At 35.8% G+C, this 23,451-nt stretch overlaps 1 protein-coding gene and 1 non-coding gene across 2 annotated transcripts; one reads left to right on the forward strand and one right to left on the reverse strand.

The window, feature by feature from the left end:
• Window positions 1-5,075: 5,075 nt before the first annotated feature.
• On the reverse strand, window positions 5,076-5,183 carry LOC112773605 (small nucleolar RNA R71). Its single transcript, XR_003188148.1, has one exon. It is a non-coding gene; the product is annotated as a small nucleolar RNA R71 (small nucleolar RNA).
• A 15,560-nt stretch (window positions 5,184-20,743) lies between these two features.
• On the forward strand, window positions 20,744-23,451 carry LOC112772123 (pentatricopeptide repeat-containing protein At2g27610-like). Its single transcript, XM_025817008.3, has one exon. It carries the CDS (start codon window positions 21,119-21,121, stop codon window positions 23,414-23,416), a length of 2,298 nt encoding a protein of 765 aa, XP_025672793.1. The 5' UTR covers window positions 20,744-21,118; the 3' UTR covers window positions 23,417-23,451.

Genomic DNA, 23,451 nt, shown 5'->3' on the forward strand with positions numbered 1-23,451 from the left:
AGTATGAGTGACATGATTGATTTATTGATGCAGCACGCCACTCAAGCAAGGGAAGTAAAAGCAAATTTCTCCACTCAATTTGACTAATACATTTAATTGCTTCTCTTTTATTTGTTTCTTCTCTCTCATCAATTCTCTTCTCTTCTTCGGTCTTTACACAGCAAACCATGGAGACTTTGAGCTATAAAAAAGAAGGGAAGGCAAGCTACAAGACCATCTCAATGATGGCAAGAAAACATAAAAAATGTAGTGGCTAAGATCTGCAACCATGAAAGGAAAGATATGGTGATAAGATCTTGGCTCCTCCATACCAAAAATGGAGAAGGAGATTTGGCCACCAGGAAAGAAGATCTTGGAGGAGATGGCTTGTCACCACTTTTGAGTTCACTCATCACAGAAGGTAGCTAGGGTGGCTGCGTGAGGAAGGAAGCAAAAGTGGAGTAGAAGAAGTCATCATCATCATGAAGCATCAAGGGCCAGAAATCCATCTTGGAGAGCAAGCCAAAGATGGAGAGCTCGGATTGATGAAGAGTGATGACCAAGAAAGGACTAGAGGTAATTGCATGTTGGGTTTTGCATGGATTATCTCTTCTCTCTCTCTGGTCGAACCGGTTTTTGTTCTTGGAGAAGAAGAAGTTGGCTTGGTTTTTGGTTTCAAAAGTGGAGGCTTCCCTCTTCTATAAAAAGAGAGAACAGCCACTGTTTGGAGTAAGGAGAAAGTTTGAGAGTGCAAGGCACATAATTCTTAGAGCTACCTGAGCTAATAGTTTTCTCTTCTCCTTCAATGTATTCTATTTTGTAATTTTTTTGTTTAATTTTGTCATGTCTTGAGTCTCATGGAAAAAGGCAAATAGTGAGGTTTGTATGAAAAAGCCATAGAGCGGAAAAAGGCAGAGAGTGCAAAATTAAAAGAAAAAGCCATAGATGTCCTTAGAGTTCCTTTATTCATCTATGTTGTATTTCATGATTCTGTGGGAATCCCCTTGTAAGTTGGGTGATGAGCGGATAATTTATACGCTTTTTGACATTGTTTTTAGTATGTTTTTAGTAGGATCTAGTTACTTTTAGGGATGTTTTCATTAGTTTTTATGATAAATTCACATTTCTGGACTTTACTATGAGTTTGTGTGTTTTTCTGTGATTTCAGGTATTTTCTGGCTGAAATTGAGGGACTTGAGCAGAAATCAGATTCAGAGGTTGAAGAAGGACTGCTGATGCTGTTGGATTCTGACCTCCCTGCACTCAAAGTGGATTTTCTGGAGCTACAGAACTCGAAATTGCGCGCTTCCAATTGCGTTGGAAAGTAGACATCTAGGGCTTTCCATCAATATATAATAGTCCATACTTTGGCCAAGAATTGACGACGTAAACTGGCATTCAACGCCAGCTTTCTACCCAAATCTGGCGTCCAACGCCAGAAAAGGATCCAAAACCAGAGTTGAACGCCCAAACTGGCACAAAAACTGGCGTTCAACTCCACAAATGGCCTCTGCACGTGCAACACTTAAGCTCAGCCCAAACACACACCAAGTGGGCCCCGGAAGTGGATTTATACATCAAATACTTACTCATGTAAACCCTAGTAGCTAGTTTATTATAAATAGGACCTCTTACTATTGTATTAGGCATCTTTGGATTACCTTATGATCCTTTGATCACGTTTTAGGGGGCTGGCCATCTCGGCCATGCCTGGACCTTCACTTATGTATTTTCAACGGTAGAGTTTCTACACTCCATAGATTAAGGTGTGGAGCTTGCTGTTCCTCAAAGATTAATGCAAAGTACTACTGTTTTCTATTCAATTCTTCTTATTTCTCTTCTAAGATATCCATTCGCACCCAAGAACGTGATGAAGGTGATGATTATGTGTGACGCTCATCATCCTTCTCCCTTATGAACGCGTGCCTGACAAACACTTCTGTTCTACATGAATTAAGCTAGAATGAGTATCTCTTAGATCTCCTAACCAGAATCTTCGTGGCGTAAGCTAGAATGATGGCGGCATTCAAGAGAATCCGGAAGGTCTAAACCTTGTCTGTGGTATTCTGAGTAGGATTCAATGATTGAATGACTGTGACGAGCTTCAAACTCGCGAGTGCTGGGCGTTAGTGACAGACGCAAAAGGAGGGTGAATCCTATTCCAGCATGATCGAGAACCGACAGATGAATAGCCGTGCCGTGACAGGGTGCGTGAGCATATTATTCACTGAGAGGAGGGGATGTAGCCACTGACAACGGTGATGCCCTTGCATAAAGCCAGCCATGGAAAGGAGTAAGACAGATTGGATGAAGATAGCAGGAAAGCAGAGGTTCAGAGGAACGAAAAGCATCTCCATTCGCTTATCTGAAATTCCTACCAATGAATTACATAAGTATCTCTATCCCTATTCTATTATTAAATATTCGAAAACACCATTATCACTTTATATCCGCCTGACTGAGATCTACAAGGTGACCATAGCTTGCTTCATACCAACAATCTCCGTGGGATTCGACCCTTACTCACGTAAGGTATTACTTGGACGACCCAGTGCACTTGCTGGTTAGTTGTATCGAAGTTGTGACAATTATGAATTAAGATCAAAGCACCAAGTTTTTGGAGCCATTACCAGGGATTGTTCGAGCCTGGACATCACAATTTCGTGCACCAAGTTTTTGGCGCCGTTGCCGGGGATTGTTCGAGTTTGGACAACTGACGGCTCATCTTGTTGCTCAGATTAGGTAATTTTCTTTTCGTTTTGTTTTCAAAAAAAAAATCTTTCAAAAATCTCTCATCTGTTTTCGAAAAAAAATAAAAATGTTTTCAAAAATTTTATTCAGAATTTTTAAGAATGAATTCTAGTGTTTCATGATGATTTGTTGAATCCTGGCTGGCTGTAAGCCATGTCTGATTTTTGGACTGGGGTTTCAACTTACCATCACAAATGAAGAGATTCTCACACACTTAGTTGTTCTATACATGAAAAGTATCCATATCTGCTGAAACTTGGCTGGCCATTGGCCATGTCTAGTGTTTTGGACTGAAGCTTTCTTTGAAAGCTTGGCTGGCTAGCAAGCCATGTCTAATTCCTGGACTGAAGCTTTAGACTAACATGGCAAGATTCCTGGAATTCATATTAAAAATTTTGGAATCCTTATTTTTCTTTTTCATATAATTTTTGAAAAAAATACAAAAAAATTTAGAAAATCATAAAAATCAAAAATATTTTCTATTTCTTGTTTGAGTCTTGAGTCACATTATAAGTTTGGTGTCACTTGCATATGCATCTTGCATTTTTTCGAAAATATCATGCATTCATAGTGTTCTTCATGATCTTCAAGTTGTTCTTGGTAAGTCTTCTTGTTTGATCTTGATGAATTTTTGTTTTGTGTCTTTTCATGTTTATCATATGCATTCTTGAATTCTTAGTGTCTAAGCATTAAAGAATTCTAAGTTTGGTGTCTTGCATGTTTTCTTTGCATTAAAAATTTTTCAAAAATATGTTCTTGATGTTCATCATGACATTCAAAGTGTTCTTGGTGTTCATCTTGACATTCATAGCATTCTTGCACGCATTCATTGTTTTGATCTAAAAATTTCATGCATTGCATAATTTTCATGTTTTCATAAAAATTCAAAAAATCAAAAAAATATCTTTCCCTTTTTCTCTCATCAAATTCGAAAATTTAAGTTGACTTTTTCAAAAATTTTTAAAATCAAGTTGTTTCTCATGAGTCAAATCAAATTTTCAATTTGAAAATCTTATCTTTTTCAAAAATCAAATCTTTTTCAAAATTCTTAGTTATTTTCGAAAATTCCAAAAATATTTTTCAAAAATCTTTTTCTTATTTTTATACCAAATTTTCGAAAATAGCATAATCAATTAATGTTTTGATTCAAAAATTTGAAGTTTGTTACTTGCTTGTTAAGAAAGGTTCAAACTTTAAGTCCTAGAATCATATTTTGTGATTTCTTGTGAATCAAGTCATTAATTGTGATTTTAAAAATCAAATCTTTTTCAAAACTAATTTCTATCATATCTTTTCAAAAATATCTTCTCATCTTATCTTTTTCAAAATATATTTTCTAACTTCCTAACTTCTTATATTTTCAAAATTTGTTTCAACTAACTAACTAACTTTTTGTTTGTTTCTTAACTTTTTCAAAACTACCTAACTAACTCTCTCTCTCTAATTTTCGAAAATATCTTCCCTCTTTTTCAAAAATTTCTTTCTTATTAACTAATTATTTTTATTTTTTTATTTAAAAAAAAAATATTTTCGAAAAAAATACTAACCTTTTTCAAAAACTATTTTCAAAAATCACTAACTCTTTTTCAAAAATTGTTTTCGAAAATTCACTCCCCCCTCTCATCTTCTTCTGTTTGTTTATTGATATACTAACATCTTTCCTTCAACTCTCCAAAAATCCGAACCCCCTCTCTCTCTGAGTTCAGATTTTCTTCCCTTCTTTTCTTCTACTAACACAAGGATCCTTATACTGTGGTATAAAGGATCCATATTATTATTACTACTTCTTCTGTGCCATCTTCTTTGTCATATGAGCAGGAGCAAGGACAAGAACATTCTTGTTAAAGCAGATCCAGAACCTGAAAGGACTCTGAAGAAAAAAATTAAGAGAAGCTAAAATACAACAATCCAGAGATAACCTTCCAGAAATTTTCGAACAGGAAAAGGAGATGGCAGCCGAAAATAATAATAATATAAGGAAGATGCTTGGTGACTTCACTGCACCTAATTCCAATTTACATGGAAGAAGCATCTCCATTCCTGCCATTGGAGCAAACAACTTTGAGCTGAAACCTCAATTAGTTTCTCTGATGCAGCAGAACTGCAAGTTTCATGGACTTCCATCTGAAGATCCCTTTCAGTTCTTAACTGAATTCTTGCAGATATGTGATACTGTTAAGACTAATGGAGTAGATCCTGAAGTCTACAGGCTCATGCTTTTCCCTTTTGCTGTAAGAGACAGAGCTAGATTATGGTTGGATTCTCAACCCAAAGACAGCCTGAACTCTTGGGATAAGCTGGTCACGGCTTTCTTAGCCAAGTACTTTCCTCCTCAAAAGCTGAGCAAGCTTAGAGCTGATGTTCAAACCTTCAGACAGAAAGAAGGTGAATCCCTCTATGAAGCTTGGGAAAGATACAAACAGTTGACCAAAAAGTGTCCTTCTGACATGCTTTCAGAATGGACCATCCTGGATATATTCTATGATGGTTTATCTGAGCTATCAAAGATGTCACTGGACACTTCTGCAGGTGGATCCATTCACCTAAAGAAAACGCCTGCAGAAGCTCAAGAACTCATTGACATGGTTGCTAATAACCAGTTCATGTACACTTCTGAGAGGAATCCTGTGAGTAATGGGACGCCTATGAAGAAGGGAGTTCTTGAAGTTGATACTCTGAATGCCATATTGGCTCAGAATAAAATATTGACTCAGCAAGTCAATATGATCTCTCAGAGTCTGCATGGAATGCAAGCTGCATCCAACAGTACTCAAGAGGCATCTTCTGAAGAAGAAGCTTATGATCCTGAGAACCCTGCAATAGCAGAGGTAAATTACTTAGGTGAACCTTATGGAAACACCTATAACTTAACATGGAGAAATCATCCAAATTTCTCATGGAAGGATCAAAAGCCCCAACAAGGCTTTAATAATGGTGGAAGAAACAGGTTTAGCAATAGCAAGCCTTTTCCATCATCAACTCAGCAACAGACAGAGAACTCTGAACAAAATACTTCTAATTTAGCAAATCTAGTCTCTGATCTATCTAAGGCCACTGTAAGTTTCATGAATGAAACAAGGTCTTCCATTAGAAATCTGGAAGCACAAGTGGGCCAGCTGAGTAAAAGGATCACTGAAATCCCTCCTAGTACTCTCCCAAGCAATACAGAAGAGAATCCAAAAGGAGAGTGCAAGGCCATTGACATAAGCGCCATGGCCGAACCTGTGAGGAAAGGAGAGGACGTGAATCCCAAGGAGGAAGACCTCCTGGGATGTCCAGTGATCAATAAGGAGCTTCCCTCTGAGGAACCAAAGGACTCTGGGGTCCATCTAGAGACCATAGAGATCCCATTGAACCTCCTTATGCCCTTCATGAGCTCTGATGAGTATTCCTCTTCTGAAGAGAATGAGGATGTTACTGAAGAGCAAACTGCCAAGTTTCTTGGTGCAATCATGAAGCTGAATGCCAAATTATTTGGCATTGATGCTTGGGAAGTTGAACCTCCCTTGTTCATCAATGAACTAAGTGATCTGGATCAACTGACATTGCCTCAGAAGAGACAGGATCCTGGAAAGTTCATAATACCTTGTACCATAGGCACCACGATCTTTAAGGCTCTGTGTGACCTTAGTTCAGGAATAAACCTCATGCCCCTCTCTGTAATAGAGAAACTGGGAATCTATGGGGTGCAAGCTGCTAAAATCTCATTAGAGATGGCAGACAGCTCAAGAAAACAGGCTTATGGACAAGTAGAGGACGTGTTAGTAAAGGTTGAAGGCCTTTACATCCCTGCTGATTTCATAGTCCTGGATACTGGAAAGGAAGAGGATGAATCCATCATCCTAGGAAGACCTTTCCTGGCCACAGCAAGAGCTGTGATTGATGTTGACAGAGGTGAAATATTCCTTCAATGGAATGAGAACTCCCTTGTGTTTAAAACTCGAGGATCTCCCTCTGCAACCATGGGGAGGAAGCAGAAAAAGCTTCTCTCCAAGCAGAGTCAACCAAAGCCCCCACAGTCAAACTCTAAGTTTGGTGTTGCGAGGCCACAACCAAACTCTAAGTTTCGTGTTGAACTCCCATATCCAAACTCTAAGTTTGGTGTTGGAGAGTCTCAACAAAGCTCTGCACATCTGTGAGGCTCCATGAGAGCCCACTGTCAAGCTATTGACATTAAAGAAGCGCTTGTTGGGAGGCAACCCAATGTTTATCTAATTCTTATTTTTATTGTTTTTCATGTTTTCTTAGGTTCATGATCATGTGGAGTCACAAAATAAACAAAAAATTCAAAAACGGAATCAAAAATAGCAGAAGAAAAATCACACCCTGGAGGAGCATCTGTCTGGCGTTCAAACGCCAGAACAGAGCATAGTTCTGGCGCTGAACGCCCAGAATGGGAGCATCCTGGCGCTGAACGCCCAGAACAAGCATGGTTCTGGCGTTCAACGCCAGAAATGGCAGCAAATGGGCGTTGAACGCCCAAAATGGGCACCAACCTGGCGCTGAACGCCCAGAGTTGTGTGCAAGGGCATTTTGCATGCCCAAATTGGTGCAGGGATGTAAATGCCTTGACACCTCAAGATCTGTGGACCTCACAGGATCACCTCAGGATCTGTGGACCCCACAGGATCCCCACCTACCTCCACTCACTCTCTTCTCTCTTCTCATTCATCCTCTATTCCCAATAAACACTCATCCCTTCTGTCTTCCATTTACCACTCACACCCATACACCCACTTACCTTCAAAAATTCAACATCTCTTCCCCACCCAATCCCACTCATATGGCCGAATACACATCTCCCTCCATCTCCTCCATATCTTCTTCTTATTCTTCTATTCTTTCTTTTTTTGCTCGAGGGCGAGCAACATTCTAAGTTTGGTGTGGTAAAAAGCATAGCTTTTTTATTTTTTCCATAACCATTGATGGCACCTAAGGCCAGAGAAGCCTCTAGAAAGAGGAAAGGGAAGACAAAAGCTTCCATCAAGGGTCTAAAGCTCAGTGGTAGAACATTTGACTGCAAATCAAGAGATCCCTGAGATACCTCAGGGGATACATTTTCCTCCACACAATTATTGGAAGCAACTAAGGGTGGAACATCAAGAGCACTCCATCATCCTTCATGAAATCAGAGAAGATCTAAAAGCAATAAAGGAGGAGCAGCAAAGACAAGGAAGAGACATAGAAGAGCTCAAGGACATCACTAAGGTGGACTCATTCCTTGTTCTTACTTTCTCTGTTTTTCATTTTCTATGTTATGTGCCTATCTATGTTTGTGTCTTCATTACATGATCATTAGTAGTAGTAACTATGTCTTAAAGTTATAAATGTCCTATGAATCCATCACCTCTCTTAAATAAAAAAATGTTTTAATTCAAAAGAACAAGAAGTACATGAGTTTCAAATTTATCCTTGAACTTAGTTTAATTATATTGATGTGGTGACAATGCTTCTTGTTTTCTGAATGTATGCTTGAACAGTGCATATGTCTTTTGAAGTTGTTGTTTAAGAATGTTAAATATGTTGGCTCTTGAAAGAATGATGACTAGGAGACATGTTATTTGATAATCTGAAAAATCATAAAAATGATTCTTGAAGCAAGAAAAAGCAGCAAAGAACAAAGCTTGCAGAAAAAAAAATAGGCGAAAAAAAAAATATAGAAAGAAAAAGAAAAAGCAAGCAGAAAAAGCCAAAGCTCTTAAAACCAAGAGGCAAGAGCAAAAAGCCAATAACCCTTAAAACCAAAAGGCAAGGGCAAATAAAAAGGATCCCAAGGCTTTGAGCATCAGTGGATAGGAGGGCCTAAAGGAATAAAAATCCTGGTCTAAGCGGCTAAACCAAGCTGTCCCTAACCATGTGCTTGTGGCGTGTAGGTGTCAAGTGAAAACTTGAGACTGAGCGGTTAAAGTCAAGGTCCAAAGCAAAAGAAGAGTGTGCTTAAGAACCCTGGACACCTCTAATTGGGGACTTTAGCAAAGCTGAGTCACAATCTGAAAAGGTTCACCCAATTATGTGTTTGTGGCATTTATGTATCCGGTGATAATACTGGAAAACAAAGTGCTTAGGGCCACGGCCAAGACTCATAAAATAGCTGTGTTCAAGAATCATCATACTGAACTAGGAGGATCAATAACACTATTCGAAATCTGAAGTTCCTATAGATACCAATCATTCTGAATCTCAATGGATAAAGTGAGATGCCAAAACTATTCAAGAGGCAAAAAGCTATAAGTCCCGCTCATATGATTGAAGCTCTGTTTCACTGATAGTTTGGAATTTATAGTATATTCTCTTCTTTTTATCCTATTTGATTTTCAGTTGCTTGGGGACAAGCAACAATTTAAGTTTGGTGTTGTGATGAGCGGATAATTTATACGCTTTTTGACATTGTTTTTAGTATGTTTTTAGTAGGATCTAGTTACTTTTAGGGATGTTTTCATTAGTTTTTATGATAAATTCACATTTCTGGACTTTACTATGAGTTTGTGTATTTTTCTGTGATTTCAGGTATTTTCTGGCTGAAATTGAGGGACTTGAGCAGAAATCAGATTCAGAGGTTGAAGAAGGACTGCTGATGCTGTTGGATTCTGACCTCCCTGCACTCAAAGTGGATTTTCTGGAGCTACAGAACTCGAAATGGCGCGCTTCCAATTGCGTTGGAAAGTAGACATCCAGGGCTTTCCAGCAATATATAATAGTCCATACTTTAGCCAAGAATTGATGACGTAAACTGGCATTCAACGCCAGCTTTCTACCCAAATCTGGCGTCCAGCGCCAGAAAAGGATCCAAAACCAGAGTTGAACGCCCAAACTGGCACAAAAACTGGCGTTCAACTCCACAAATGGCCTCTGCACGTGCAACACTTAAGCTCAGCCCAAACACACACCAAGTGGGCCCCGGAAGTGGATTTATACATCAAATACTTACTCATGTAAACCCTAGTAGCTAGTTTATTATAAATAGGACCTCTTACTATTGTATTAGGCATCTTTGGATTACCTTATGATCCTTTGATCACGTTTTAGGGGGCTGGCCATCTCGGCCATGCCTGGACCTTCACTTATGTATTTTCAACGGTAGAGTTTCTACACTCCATAGATTAAGGTGTGGAGCTCTGCTGTTCCTCAAAGATTAATGCAAAGTACTACTGTTTTCTATTCAATTCTTCTTATTTCTCTTCTAAGATATCCATTCGCACCCAAGAACGTGATGAAGGTGATGATTATGTGTGACGCTCATCATCCTTCTCCCTTATGAACGCGTGCCTGACAAACACTTCTGTTCTACATGAATTAAGCTAGAATGAGTATCTCTTAGATCTCCTAACCAGAATCTTCATGGCGTAAGCTAGAATGATGGCGGCATTCAAGAGAATCCGGAAGGTCTAAACCTTGTCTGTGGTATTCTGAGTAGGATTCAATGATTGAATGACTGTGACGAGCTTCAAACTCGCGAGTGCTGGGCGTTAGTGACAGACGCAAAAGGAGGGTGAATCCTATTCCAGCATGATCGAGAACCGACAGATGAATAGCCGTGCCGTGACAGGGTGCGTGAGCATATTATTCACTGAGAGGAGGGGATGTAGCCACTGACAACGGTGATGCCCTTGCATAAAGCCAGCCATGGAAAGGAGTAAGACAGATTGGATGAAGATAGCAGGAAAGCAGAGGTTCAGAGGAACGAAAAGCATCTCCATTCGCTTATCTGAAATTCTTACCAATGAATTACATAAGTATCTCTATCCCTATTCTATTATTAAATATTCGAAAACACCATTATCACTTTATATCCGCCTGACTGAGATCTACAAGGTGACCATAGCTTGCTTCATACCAACAATCTCCGTGGGATTCGACCCTTACTCACGTAAGGTATTACTTGGACGACCCAGTGCACTTGCTGGTTAGTTGTATCGAAGTTGTGACAATTATGAATTAAGATCAAAGCACCAAGTTTTTGGAGCCATTACCAGGGATTGTTCGAGCCTGGACATCACAATTTCGTGCACCATTGGGTTATCACTTTACAGATTGTAATCAGGAAGATTATAGTGAAATTTCATCATGTTTGTGATGGAGACTGGATGTAGGCTGCACTGCACTTAGCAGCTGAACCAGGATATATCTGGGTGTAATTTTCTCTCTTCTCTACTTCATTTCTGTATCTACTGCACAGGAGCAAAAACCAAAAATATCTCATGTTAAGTAATGAGACAAAAAGAAAAGTCTCGTGGCTAGGGACGAGACAAAAGAAAAAAGTCTCGTGGCTAGTGACAAGATAAAAAGACAAGAAGTTTTCAAAATTGGTTTCAAAGGTCAGGAAGTATTATCAAGCAAAAAGGGGGCTAAGATTCACCCCCCTTCTCTTAGCCACTGATAACCATCAAATGCCTACAAAGTTTATTGAATAGCTGCAAATAGGTTTAATTATTGTGAGTAATTGATTGATTATATGGATGTTGAGTTGTGGCTGCGAATGTGATTGTGCTTGTTGATTTTGTGTAATTGGTTGGTTATGTGTGAATTATGAATTGTTGATGAGTGATTGCTGAGAATGCTGAATCTTGATGGATTATATTGGTTGATTGCTGTTGAGCTAGTTATTAGATATATTGTAATGGTGGTGAACTTGGTGGGTGATTATTTTGAAATTGATTTTGCAAAGTATTGAAGATTGAATCTTGAAATATTAAACTTTTTGTTGAAAACCTGATTTTCTGTATTACTTTTAAACGAAGTTAGAAACTTTGAAAAGCTATAACTAATTCTATGATGATCAGAATTGTGTGAGACTAAGTCTGGGTTAAACTTGGGAATATATGGAGTTGGACTGAAAAATTTGAGGCTTTTTCGTTAAATATACAATTTATGGCGAATTTTTAAAGTCAGGTCATTGAATCTGTCCTACTGTAGAAAAGTTCAAACAGGGCAGCAACTTGTTTGTCTTGCTGCGACTCCTACGAGTTGAGTTCTGGAGTGAAACCAATTTTGTTTTAACATTTGATTAACTTGATTTATTTCTCTAAAACTTCAGAATTTTAGGAGTTAAGGATTGGGGGTTGTGAGTTTTTGAAAATTTGTGGTCAAAGCTGGAAAGAATTAGTTTTCAGCAAGTTATGCATCAACTTCTAATGCTTGTAACTCTTAGAATTGAATAGCAATTGGATTGCACCTAAGACACACTTGTTTCTAGATAAGTTAGGAGTCTCCAAACCAAAATTTAGCTTAATTGATGTTTTGTAGTAAGAGTTATGTAATTTGAAAGATACCAAGCTTGCTGATTTCTAAAACAGGTTTTGACTCTTTTCTATCTAATTTCCAAGCTATGTAACTTTTTCATTAAAAATGGTATTAACCTGAAACTAATTGGAAAAGAAATCCGAATAAGTTATTTTAACCACATTAATTTTGAAGGCCATTGGATTTAATTTGGATTTTATATGGAATTTTGAATATTGCACGCTGCTGCTGTTTTCTGGTTTTTAAATACTGCAGAGCAGTCACGGTTTTTCTTCTATTCCCGAGGATAGAGTGATCAGAAAATTATGGGTTTTAGTTTATTAGAAAGCTTAATCCGAGATGGTCACCTGGACATAAATTTTGTACAATTCTAAATTCATTTGGTATTTTAAAAACAGAATTGAAATTAGACTGCCGAAGTTGTTTTTTTGGTAATAACCTTGCATACGGGATTTAAGACTAAATTTCTATATTATTATTATCAAATATTTTTGAGAATATATTGTTGTGGCAATTGCTGATAAAAGGCTGGTGAAATGTTGAGAAAGAGAAAACCCATAAAGGTGGCTAAGTCCTATTTTTAGAGGAGAGTATGTCCAAATTTTTATAAAAGTATAAAGATTTAATTAAAATGAATATTTAAGGCTTGTTTAATGGTGACAACTTCGCTGATTTTTTTCCATGTAGGTAGGTTCTTTCAACCAAGGCACCCTAGCTTCTCAAGCAAAGAACATGGTCTCTGCTCCCATCATTTTCATTCTTTCTTTTTCTTAATTCGTAATTAAGGAAGATACTAATATACTTGAGTTTTTTCTAACCTAGCCTTTGCTCATTGGATTCAAATAAGAACTTTTATAGCATGAAGTATATACTGCTTTAAATTTGCCAGTTAGTATATATGCATGCAAAGAGTAGCTATGTATTTATTTGTTCTTTTTCTTGTAGTACAATTCCTGCTCCAACTATGGAAATTAATCTTGAAGACTTGAAGTAAAATGGTATTCAAGTGGATAAGGGGCTTGACTAGTAACCAAGGTAAATTCCATCAACCTAACTAATTGAATTGGTTATTGAGTTCACAGGGGACAATCAAAGAAAGAATTCAGTGTTGAAGTGAAAGCTGTAGGCCATGTTTGACATAAAAATTTCGTGCGGTTGCTTGGATATTGCATAGAAAGAATACACAGGTAAAACTTTTTTCTGAACAAGTTGCTTGGAAATTATTACAAGCTCCTATTCCCAATTGATGCTTCAACTCCATGATTTATATGATCCGGACAAGGTTGGTACATAACTTTGTGTTTGTCTTTTTAATGCTTAGTATTCAAGTTTTTTAATCTGCTAAAAATGTTTATACAGATAAAGATCATATTTAAGATTCTTTCTAGTTCTTTATGTGAAGCAGTTGCCATTGAAGCCAAGAGAGTCCACTCAAGCCGAGTTACCACACCAACTTTATTGAAGAAAAATGAAGAAATTGCCACCCTTAGGCTATAGTTATGATATTTTGAAAAATGATGATGATATAAGTAAAAGTAGTTATGTAGACTAGTATTATGTTATTTTGCAATGATGATATAATGTGATTGTGAATCTTACAACAATTTTTATAAGTCAAATTTAATGGTAAATGTTCAATTAGTTTTCTTTAGTAATTTGATTCAGATAGTTCAGGTTATTTATTGACACTAAATTAAAAAAAAAGTTGGAACTAATTTCATTCATGAGAAACTTATTGTAAATAAAAAATTATATATTATAAAAAATCGTTGTCAAAAGTCACAAAACATAATTGTGTTAAAATCGTTGTCAAAGACAACTATAAAATGGCAATGGTATTAAAACCGTTGCCAAAAAACGACACTAATGGCAACGCTTTAAAACCATTGGCTTTGTGAATAATAAAACTACAACAGTTTAAAACCGTTGCCTATCCAGTTATGGCTTTAAACCGTTACGTCAGGCAACGGTTCTAAACCGTTCTTTAAAAAGCATCAAATCTTTCCCGAAAAAATATGAGGTATGGTGTGATCTTTGAAACAGTCTCAATGAAATTCAAGCTAAAAATGAAAAAAATAAAACAAAATTATATATAACAGCAAAAAAAGAAAAAGAGAAAGAAAGAAAGAAAAAACTATGTGATCGAGTCTTTCTCTGAATCGAAATAATTTGCTTTCTTCCCTATCAACAGCAACAAAATTCAAGAAATCATTAGAAGCTGCAAATTCTCACATAATAGTGACATAAATATAACAGTAATGGATATGATGATTATTAACTACAATTTACAACCTTATGTATTAATTAAACTAATCAGTACCTAAGGTTTAAAAAGAATCAGAGAAAAAAACACTATGGTACTCGAGACCAAATGAAACAGGCATAAATATGGCAGAAGGGAACTAAAAAGAAGTGAAGTGTCATAGTAATGAACACAATTCATAGTCAACAAGCATTATTAGACCCAAAAAGAAGGAGAAGGGGGACCATAGATTTGTTAGCAAGTGATAATCTATTCTATGCATAGAATTAGTGATCAGTGCATCAGCATTTAGCATATGACAAACTAGTACTAATGAGAATAGATTCTCATTGATTACTTGAAAAGAAGCTCAGTCACAAGGTCAGTCACAAACCTATCCTCAAATCAAAGTGGGTAAAACTTAAATGGTAATTCACTAATTCAACACCCCCTTATTTTGTGAAAAGCTCACATATACACCCATACTTCTTCAGTTCTTCTAAGTTCTATATGCAGTCCAACATGTGAGCATGGCCAGCAACACCAAAACCAATGGTGAGGAGGTATGATATGCAAATTGCAAAGAAAAAAAAGAAAGAAAAGTTAATACATAAAGTAAAACAAACAGATCAGTGCAAAAAGCAGTGCAATTAAGCTAAGCGGCAACATAAAAGAAAATCGATGTGAGGAAACAGGGATAGTAACCTGAAAATTCAACCAAAAATGTGATGAATCATGCAATGAAACAACACATCAAATATATAGCCCGTGATAATACAACCAAATCATGTCATAGATATTCATCCCATAAACTAGTCATGAAGAACTATCCCTTTTACAGAAGGATTACTCAAACACATGCCTTTCATTAACTTAAAAGAAAAAATATAAGCAACTGGATGCAGTACTTTGGCAATAAGCAAGTACTATCGCTTCTGATAATTGGTATCAAACTGAAAAATAAAGAATAGAAGAAAGCCACAGTCACAGTATAGCATGGACAAGCAAAACACCGGTATCATTCATGTTTATCTAAGCTGTGGCTACCTGAGTAAATCTAGTTGTAATTATCACAGAATAATAAACGACACATTTTAAAAGAAAAAATGGCAAGCGACAAATACTCAAATATCAATATGCAAAAAAATACACAGAACGATTCCTAGTCAATGCATAAGAATAAATAAATATAAACTATAAAACAGCAGCAAGAGAAAGCTTGAAAACAACAAGGGAGCAGTTTCTATTTTTCTAAGGTAGAGACAGAGAAAGGAAAGAAAGGGGGGTATTCCAATAAACATAAATAATAGCGTTGTAATAGGGACAAGGACATGACAAGAATAAGTAGTTTACAAAACAAGTGGGTAAATAGCTACAAAATTATAACAAAAAAATGAACCACGCCTTCCAATAAAATAGCAAAATAAAACCCCCAACCATTAGCAGTTTCCAGAAAATGGGACCATGCTCCCACTACCACCGTAACAGAAAACTAACCCAACATCTTCATAACAGTACCTCGGACGAAAGCGAACAACTCTAAACCCAAAATCTAAGGAAACAAAAGCCTAGAACCTAGGATCTTAGTTTACGCGACAACGAAAAAAATTAAATTAAAAACAAAGAAGAAAACACAGTTCTTAAGTTCAAGACTAAATTAAAAATAAAGACTAAAACCTGAATCTGGCTTTGGAGTTGACCCAGCTTGAATTCCTGGTAACCAAACCAAATTAGAATGACATATTACAGGATAGTCACTTGAACAAAACCCATTTCTAGTTGTTCAGACTTCAGATCCCCTGTTTCTATGAGACAGTCACTTGAACAAAACCCATTTGATCCCAAACGATTGTCTAATTTTAGTTACGCACATGAATTTGAAAAATAATAACAAATCAAAGGCACATAAATCAGGTATCATCCAAATTCCAGATTCCTTTATCATCTCACATCTTAAATTAAAAATAAAAATAAACCAAACGACAGTTCATTTGACTACACATAGCTTTAGTTGCACGAACAAGAATTAGCATTAATAGCAGAAAACTAAATTCAAAACTTAAGAACTGGAACCGCAAGATCTAAAACAGTGAAAATAATGAGTAACGCAAGCGCAAACGCGAAGATCTAACTTGGAAGAGAATGAAATGAAGGAGTTGTAAGAGAGAGCACAGTAAATCGAAGCTGCGAACGAGTCGACTCGGCGATACCTGAAGGAGCAGATCGGAGCTGCAAGAAGGATCTGAGTCAAAGAGCGAGTTCGTGAGCCCTAAATCGAAAATGAGAGAGAAAGATAGAAAGCAATAGGTATGAGTCTTTCTCTTCTTTGAACAACATAGAAAGGGATAGAAGGATCTGAGTCAAAGAGCACAGTTGCTTGATCTGAACTGTAGCGGCGAGGGTGGCAGCGACCGCTACGGCGAGCTTCGGTGGTGAGGTTAGGCTCTCTTCTCTACGACGTCTTTCTTTGGTTTTTCTGAATCCCTTATTTGAATTATTTCTTTAATTTAGATACAAGATTATTTTACTAAAAATAATACTAGCTATAATTTATGGCCACTAACAATATTTTATTAAAAAGGTAATGATAGTAATAATAATAATTGTTATTACAATAAAATTTTAATAAGAATAATACTGGCCATAATTTTATAGCCACTAAAATTTTTTCATTAAAAAATATTTTAATGATAATAATATTAGTCATAATTCTATGGCAAATATATTAGTGGCAATAAAGATAATTACCACAATAAGATATAGTAACAATGGAAAATATATAATTGCCGCAAAAACATCACTTAAATTAAGAAATTAATGGCCATTATGTTATTGCCACTAAAAATTTGTCGCTAAAACATATTTTTTGTAGTGATTTTGGCAACGGTTTTTTTGTTACCGTTGCCTTAGGTGAAAAACCGTTACCTTTGAGCATTGGTATCGGCCGCATATACCACAGGTTAAAAACCGTTGCCAAAGCGTTGCCTAAGGTTTTAGGAACGGTTTTTCGATCTGTAGCAACGGTTTTTTACCGTTGCGAAAACCCTTATTTGTTGTAGTGTTAGAAGAGGTTGATGAATTATTTTAGGATCCAATCTCCAGTGATAACGTTCTTTTGAAATATTTCTCCATTACTAATAGGATAAAATTATAAACCTAAGTTAATTGACTAATATAAATAATTCACAATTCTACACAAATTTAAAAATATAATATAAAATTATAAATATAAAACTGACAAACATGTGTCATTCAAATTAATTTCCAACCACAACAACTAATGATATCCTAAATTTCTAATTCAAAATAACTCAATATACAAAAACAATTAACAAACAGATTAAAAAATCAAATTAAGAATTACATAGACTGAACAAATTTAATCACAATTAACAAACAAACTAGCACAATTATCAAACAATAAAACAAATAAGCAATGAAGCAAGTAGATCAGTGATTCAGTATTTCAAATTTTTGGTGAATTATGAATGTACCAACCAAAAGTTTAAGACTGAACTGTTAAACTCCAAGAGGTAGAACCCAGTAGCCGTGCGGCACCAGCGGCAGCAAGACAAAAGCTAAACTTCTGAAGACTAAAAAGTGAAGAGGATCGCAATAATTCGCAGATTCGCAGAAGAAGAAGGCAGAACCAGAAGAGAAACACAATTACGCAAAAGAGGAAGAAGAAGGCAGAACCAGAGCACCAGACAACCAGTGAAGCAGAAAAAAACGCAGAACCAAATGCCGAAGGAACACAACGACAGAACCACACAACCAGTGAGACAGTCACGCGGAAGAAGAAGGCAGCCGTAGAACCAGACGCGGGTACGCAGCTATGCAAGGAGAGACTAATGGAGCCACGCAGGAAAAACGCTAAATGCCTGAACAGGACGTCGACGTCAACGGCAGTGAGCCAGTGACACTGGCGGAGTGGCAACAGTAACTCTGGAGGACTGGAGTGGAGCTGTGGAGGGCGGAGGCTGGAGCAGAGTAAGAAAATTAGAAAAGGGGAGAAGGAGAAGGGTTAGGAATTTGGACTTTTGAAGGGTGTGGTCAAAATTAATTATATAGTAGGACAAATTGGACTATCCAGTAAATACATCCGCTCCTGCTATTAATAATATTTTTGTTAAAATTATATTTGTTCAACTCATCCTCTCCCACCTTCACTCTCTCAATAAATCCAAAGAGAAATTTAAGGGAAAAAAATAAAGTAAAAGAATGGAGTTTAGACTTATAGAATTTGGTCAAACACAAATTAAATTGTAAATTTTGACCTCGTTTAATCTTTTTTCATATCTAATAATCATTCATTCAAAATACAACCCGATAAGCACCTAACAACTTTACAGTTAAGGAAAAGATAATAAACAGTTTCAAAAATGTTATGTACAAATGTTTTCATTAACTAAGTTAACCAAATTATTAAAATTTAAACTTCAGTTTGTTCTTCTTTCATTCTTTTCTTTCTTTTTTTTTATTGAGTGAAATTGAAAAGGTGTAATGTCTTTTATATTATTTTTTTATGCTCAATATTTATGTGCTATATATGTGAATTTGTATGCTATGTTAAATAAAAATGTGTATTATACTTAAGTATTTGTGTGCTGTAATAAATCAGAATTTATTTAATAATTTCTGACAAATTAGTGTGGGTTACTAGACTATTAGTTTCGATTACTTGTATTGTTTTTCTATATTTAATATTTGTGTGCTATTGTATATATTTTATTTATTTTTGTTACTATGGCTATTCATGATGATCTTAATTTTCTTTAATTGAGTTGTTAAAAAGATTGGTGTTATTCTATAATTTTAATTTTTGTGTTATATATGTGAATTTGTGTGCTATGATAAACCAAAATTTATTTAATGATATCTGTCAAATTAGTGTAAATTACTAAACTATTAGCTTTGATTACTTGTGTGCTGTAAAAATGAAGGAGTGTATGTTATTTCACTTTGATTTATACATGTAATGTGATATGGTGTAATAGAACTCAATAAAAGAATATATATATATATATATATATATATATATACATAAATTTTGGTATAGCAAAATTTGTGTGCAATACTTCAAAAATTTGTGTTATAGTTCAAAAATTTGTATACTATATGCAAAAATTTGTGTACTATATTAATAAATTTGTGTTACATACCAATTTTTGTATGTTATACTTCAAAAATTTGTGTGCTATATTTTGAAATTTATATATTTTCCAACAAAAATATGTGTACTACAGAAAATATAAAAAGACTTATATATATAGCACAGACTTTTTGAATTGTGCATAATAGAGTACTGGAGTGCATGCTACGTGTTTTATTTTAAAAATGGTTTGTATTATAATTGAACCAACTTAATTAAACTTAATTACAACAAAATTTATACCTATAACATCAGTCAAATGATTTTTTTTCCCCACAAAACACATACACATAAAGTTATATTATCTTGTAGAATTCCACATCTTACTAGCTTATCTCTTCTTGTATTGAGTTTTTTCAAGATTACGAACTATGTTAGAAGATCTCCCTTAGGCGGCACCAAATTAAATCTTTCCGAAATGTCTTGTCAAGTTATACATATATTCCACTGCACATCTTATTCTTTATTCTTGTACGTTATCTGTAAAAAAGATGTTACACAAAATTCTCCACTTTTATTATGTTTCCAAATCAATCTATCCTCCTCGCTAATTTTAATACCAACTCGACTTGGGATGGACAAGAAGATATATATGTTATATACTAACTCATAAATCATAATCAATATCATTCTTTACATTATCATTAATGTTTTCATATTCAAGTTAATGAATTATAATTTAAATGACATAATCTTCTCATACTCATTTAAAAAGTCACAAATTTAAGTTTTTTTATTTTTGATAAAAAAAATTAAAAAAAAATATTTTCATAATCAAATAATAACTACTATTTATATCTATCTACATTTTCAATTTAGTGTATGGCGTGTCCTTTGCATGAAGAAAGACACTTCAATAACATTTCATAAAAATAAACAATAAAATTTTAAAACATTGTATTAATATAACAATTTTAAAAAATTTGTATCCAGATAGCATCATATATCTTATAGTAATAGATAGTATCAAGTTTAGCAAATTACTCAATAAGATATTTCAGTAAGAGATATAATTTGGCTTTATTATATTAGTACCCTTATTATGACACTTAGCATATTATTCAACCTCACATATTATGATTTTCAACTCTTGTAAAGGCGTAAACTTAACAAAAAATATGTTTTCAACATGTTTACACAAATGAAGTCTACAAAATTTAGCAAAAATTTAATGTCACATATATGTTTTTATTAATTACATAAAACAAAAAAATAAAAAGCATATAAGAAATATAATAATATAATTAATTTTGTGGTTGAAAATTAATGCAGTATGTAAATTATTTTCTTCCATAAAATTGATAAAACGTATGTTAAGAAAACATTGAAATATTTTGATATTATATTACTAATTGCATAAGAAATATTCCCGAATATATAATATCGAAGATAGATTTTAAAATGGAGTGTCTCTTATGATTAGAGTCATGTAACTGAAGAACAATCCCTTCCCTCTCCCTCTTTTTGCTTTTTGAAATTGGTGTGTCTCACTCCCACCACATTGGATGTTACCAAAAAGAAATGACTCTTAATCTTTCTTTGAGGGGTGTTACTAACATTTCACCATACCCCCTTCTCAGACTTGGAATTGAACTACCACACCAATACTCTGCTGCAAAAATCTCATTTTTCTTGGAACCCTCATAATGCACACAACCTGTTTGATCAAATTCCCCTGAGGGACCTCAGACCATAATCACTTGCTCTTTCATTACTCTCGTAATTACCAATCCCAAGAGGCTATTTGCCTTTTCATGGCCATTTGTCGTTATGCTTTGATCCCTAATGCTTCCACCATCTCTTGTGTTCTCAAAGTTTGTACCAACTCCTTCCATGGCGGTGTTGGACTTTTAAACCATGTTAGTGTCGGAACTTCTCTAGATGATATGTACATGAAAAATGAGGCTGTTAGTGATGGGAAGAGAGTTTTTTACGAAATGGGCCACCAGAATGTGTTGTCATGGACTTCCTTGCTTGCCGGATATTCACAGAATTGTCAAATGCAATGTGAGGGGTATTGGCCTAATCAGTATACAATTTCTACCGTGATTGCAGCCTTGGCCAATGAAGGTGAGATTAGCATAGGAATTCAAGTTCATGCCATGGTTATAAAGCATGGTTTTGAGACAGTGACGCATGTGTGTAATTCTCTTATTAATATGTATTCAAAGTCAAGGATGTTTAATGATGCTAAAGCTATCTTTGATGATTTGGAGAATAAGGATTCAGTTTCTTGGAATAGTATTATTGCAGGACATGTGACAAATGGACATGATTCAGAAGCATTGGAAACTTTTAATCAAATGCAAGTTGCAGGGGCTAAGCCTACTTGCTTGACATTTGCAACTGTTATCAAGTTATGTGCTAGCCTTAGAAAATTGAGATTAGTAAGAATGCTGCATTGTAGGGTTCTAAAGAGTGGGTTTTTTGCTCACCAAAACGTCACAACTGCACTGATGGTTGCATTGAGCAAGTGCAAGGAGATGGATGATGCCTTTAGTGTTTTTTCTTTGAACCAAGGAGTTCGAGATGTGGTATCATGGACTGCTATGGTTACTGGGTACTTGCAGAATGATCGAGTTGATCGGGCTATAGATTTGTTCTCTCGCATGAGGAAGGAAGGTGTTAAACCAAATCATTTCACGTATTCTGCCATCCTTACCGTGCAACATGTTGCTTTTGTTTCTCAAATACATGCAGAAGTTATCAAAACCAATTACGAGAATTCATCTTCAGTAGGTACTGCTCTTTTAGATGCTTTTGTTAAGATGGGAAGTACTAATGATGCTAGAAAAGTTTTTGATCGAATTGAAGCGAAGGACATAATAGCATGGTCAGCCATGTTAGTGGGGTATACACAAACAGGAGAAACCGCAGGTGCTGCCAAAACCTTCCTCCAATTGACGAGGGAGGGGATTAAACCAAATGAGTATACCTTTTCTAGCATCATTAATGCCTGTGCTGCTCCAATGGCCTCAGTAGAACAAGGAAAACAATTCCACGCTTGTGCAATTAAAATGAGATTAAATAATGCTTTGTGTGTAAGTAGTGCTCTTGTTACCATGTATGCAAAGAGAGGCAATATTGAGAGTGCACATGAGGTTTTCAAAAGACAACAGGAGAGGGACTTGGTCTCATGGAACTCGATGATATCGGGATATGCGCAACATGGTCAGGCCAATAAAGCTTTAGAGGTATTCGACAGGATGCAAAAACAAAACATGGAAATGGATGTTGTAACATTTGTTGGTGTCTTTTCCGCCTGCGCTCATGCCGGTCTAGTGGACAAGGGTGAAAAGTATTTCAACATAATGATTAATGATCACCACATTAGTCCAACAGTGGAGCACTATTCTTGCATGATTGATCTATATAGCCGTGCAGGGAGGTTGGAGAAAGCCATTGATATCATAAATGGAATGCCATTTGCCCCAGGTGCAACCATTTGGTGTACTCTTTTGGCAGCTGCTAGAGTACACCGCAATATAGAGCTAGGAAAACTTGCAGCTGAAAATCTTGTTTCACTTCAGCCGCAACACTCAGCAGCTTATGTTCTGCTATCCAATATGTATGCTGAAGCAGGAAACTGGCAAGAAAGAGCTAATGTGAGGAGGCTAATGGACAGGAGAAAAGTGAAGAAAGAACCTGGTTATAGCTGGATTGAGGTGAAAAACAAAACCTATTCATTCTTGGCTGGTGACACATCACATCCTATGTCAGACAACATTTACGCTAAACTTTCAGAGTTGATTATCCGTTTGAGGGATGCAGGTTATCAGCCTGATACAAACTATGTGTTCCACGATCTTGAAGATGAACAAAAAGAAACTGTTCTTTCTCACCATAGTGAAAGGTTGGCAATTGCCTTTGGGTTAATAGCTACAAATCCGGGAATTCCACTCCAGATTGTGAAGAACCTTAGGGTCTGTGTAGATTGTCACAACTTCATTAAGTTAGTATCACTCATTGAACAGAGATATATTGTTGTTAGGGACTCAAATCGGTTTCACCATTTCAAAGATGGTGTGTGCACATGTGGGGACTACTGGTGATTTTTTAGTTAATATGCTCAATTATCTGTTTTGAA

Source organism: Arachis hypogaea, chromosome 18 (assembly GCF_003086295.3).
Source record: "Arachis hypogaea cultivar Tifrunner chromosome 18, arahy.Tifrunner.gnm2.J5K5, whole genome shotgun sequence".
In the NCBI taxonomy this organism is placed as follows: Eukaryota; Viridiplantae; Streptophyta; class Magnoliopsida; order Fabales; family Fabaceae; genus Arachis; species Arachis hypogaea.

Bases quoted from the DNA above. Each gene is read 5' to 3' on its own strand.
- LOC112772123 (XM_025817008.3), top strand. From the start codon at position 21,119: ATGGCCATTTGTCGTTATGCTTTGATCCCTAATGCTTCCACCATCTCT.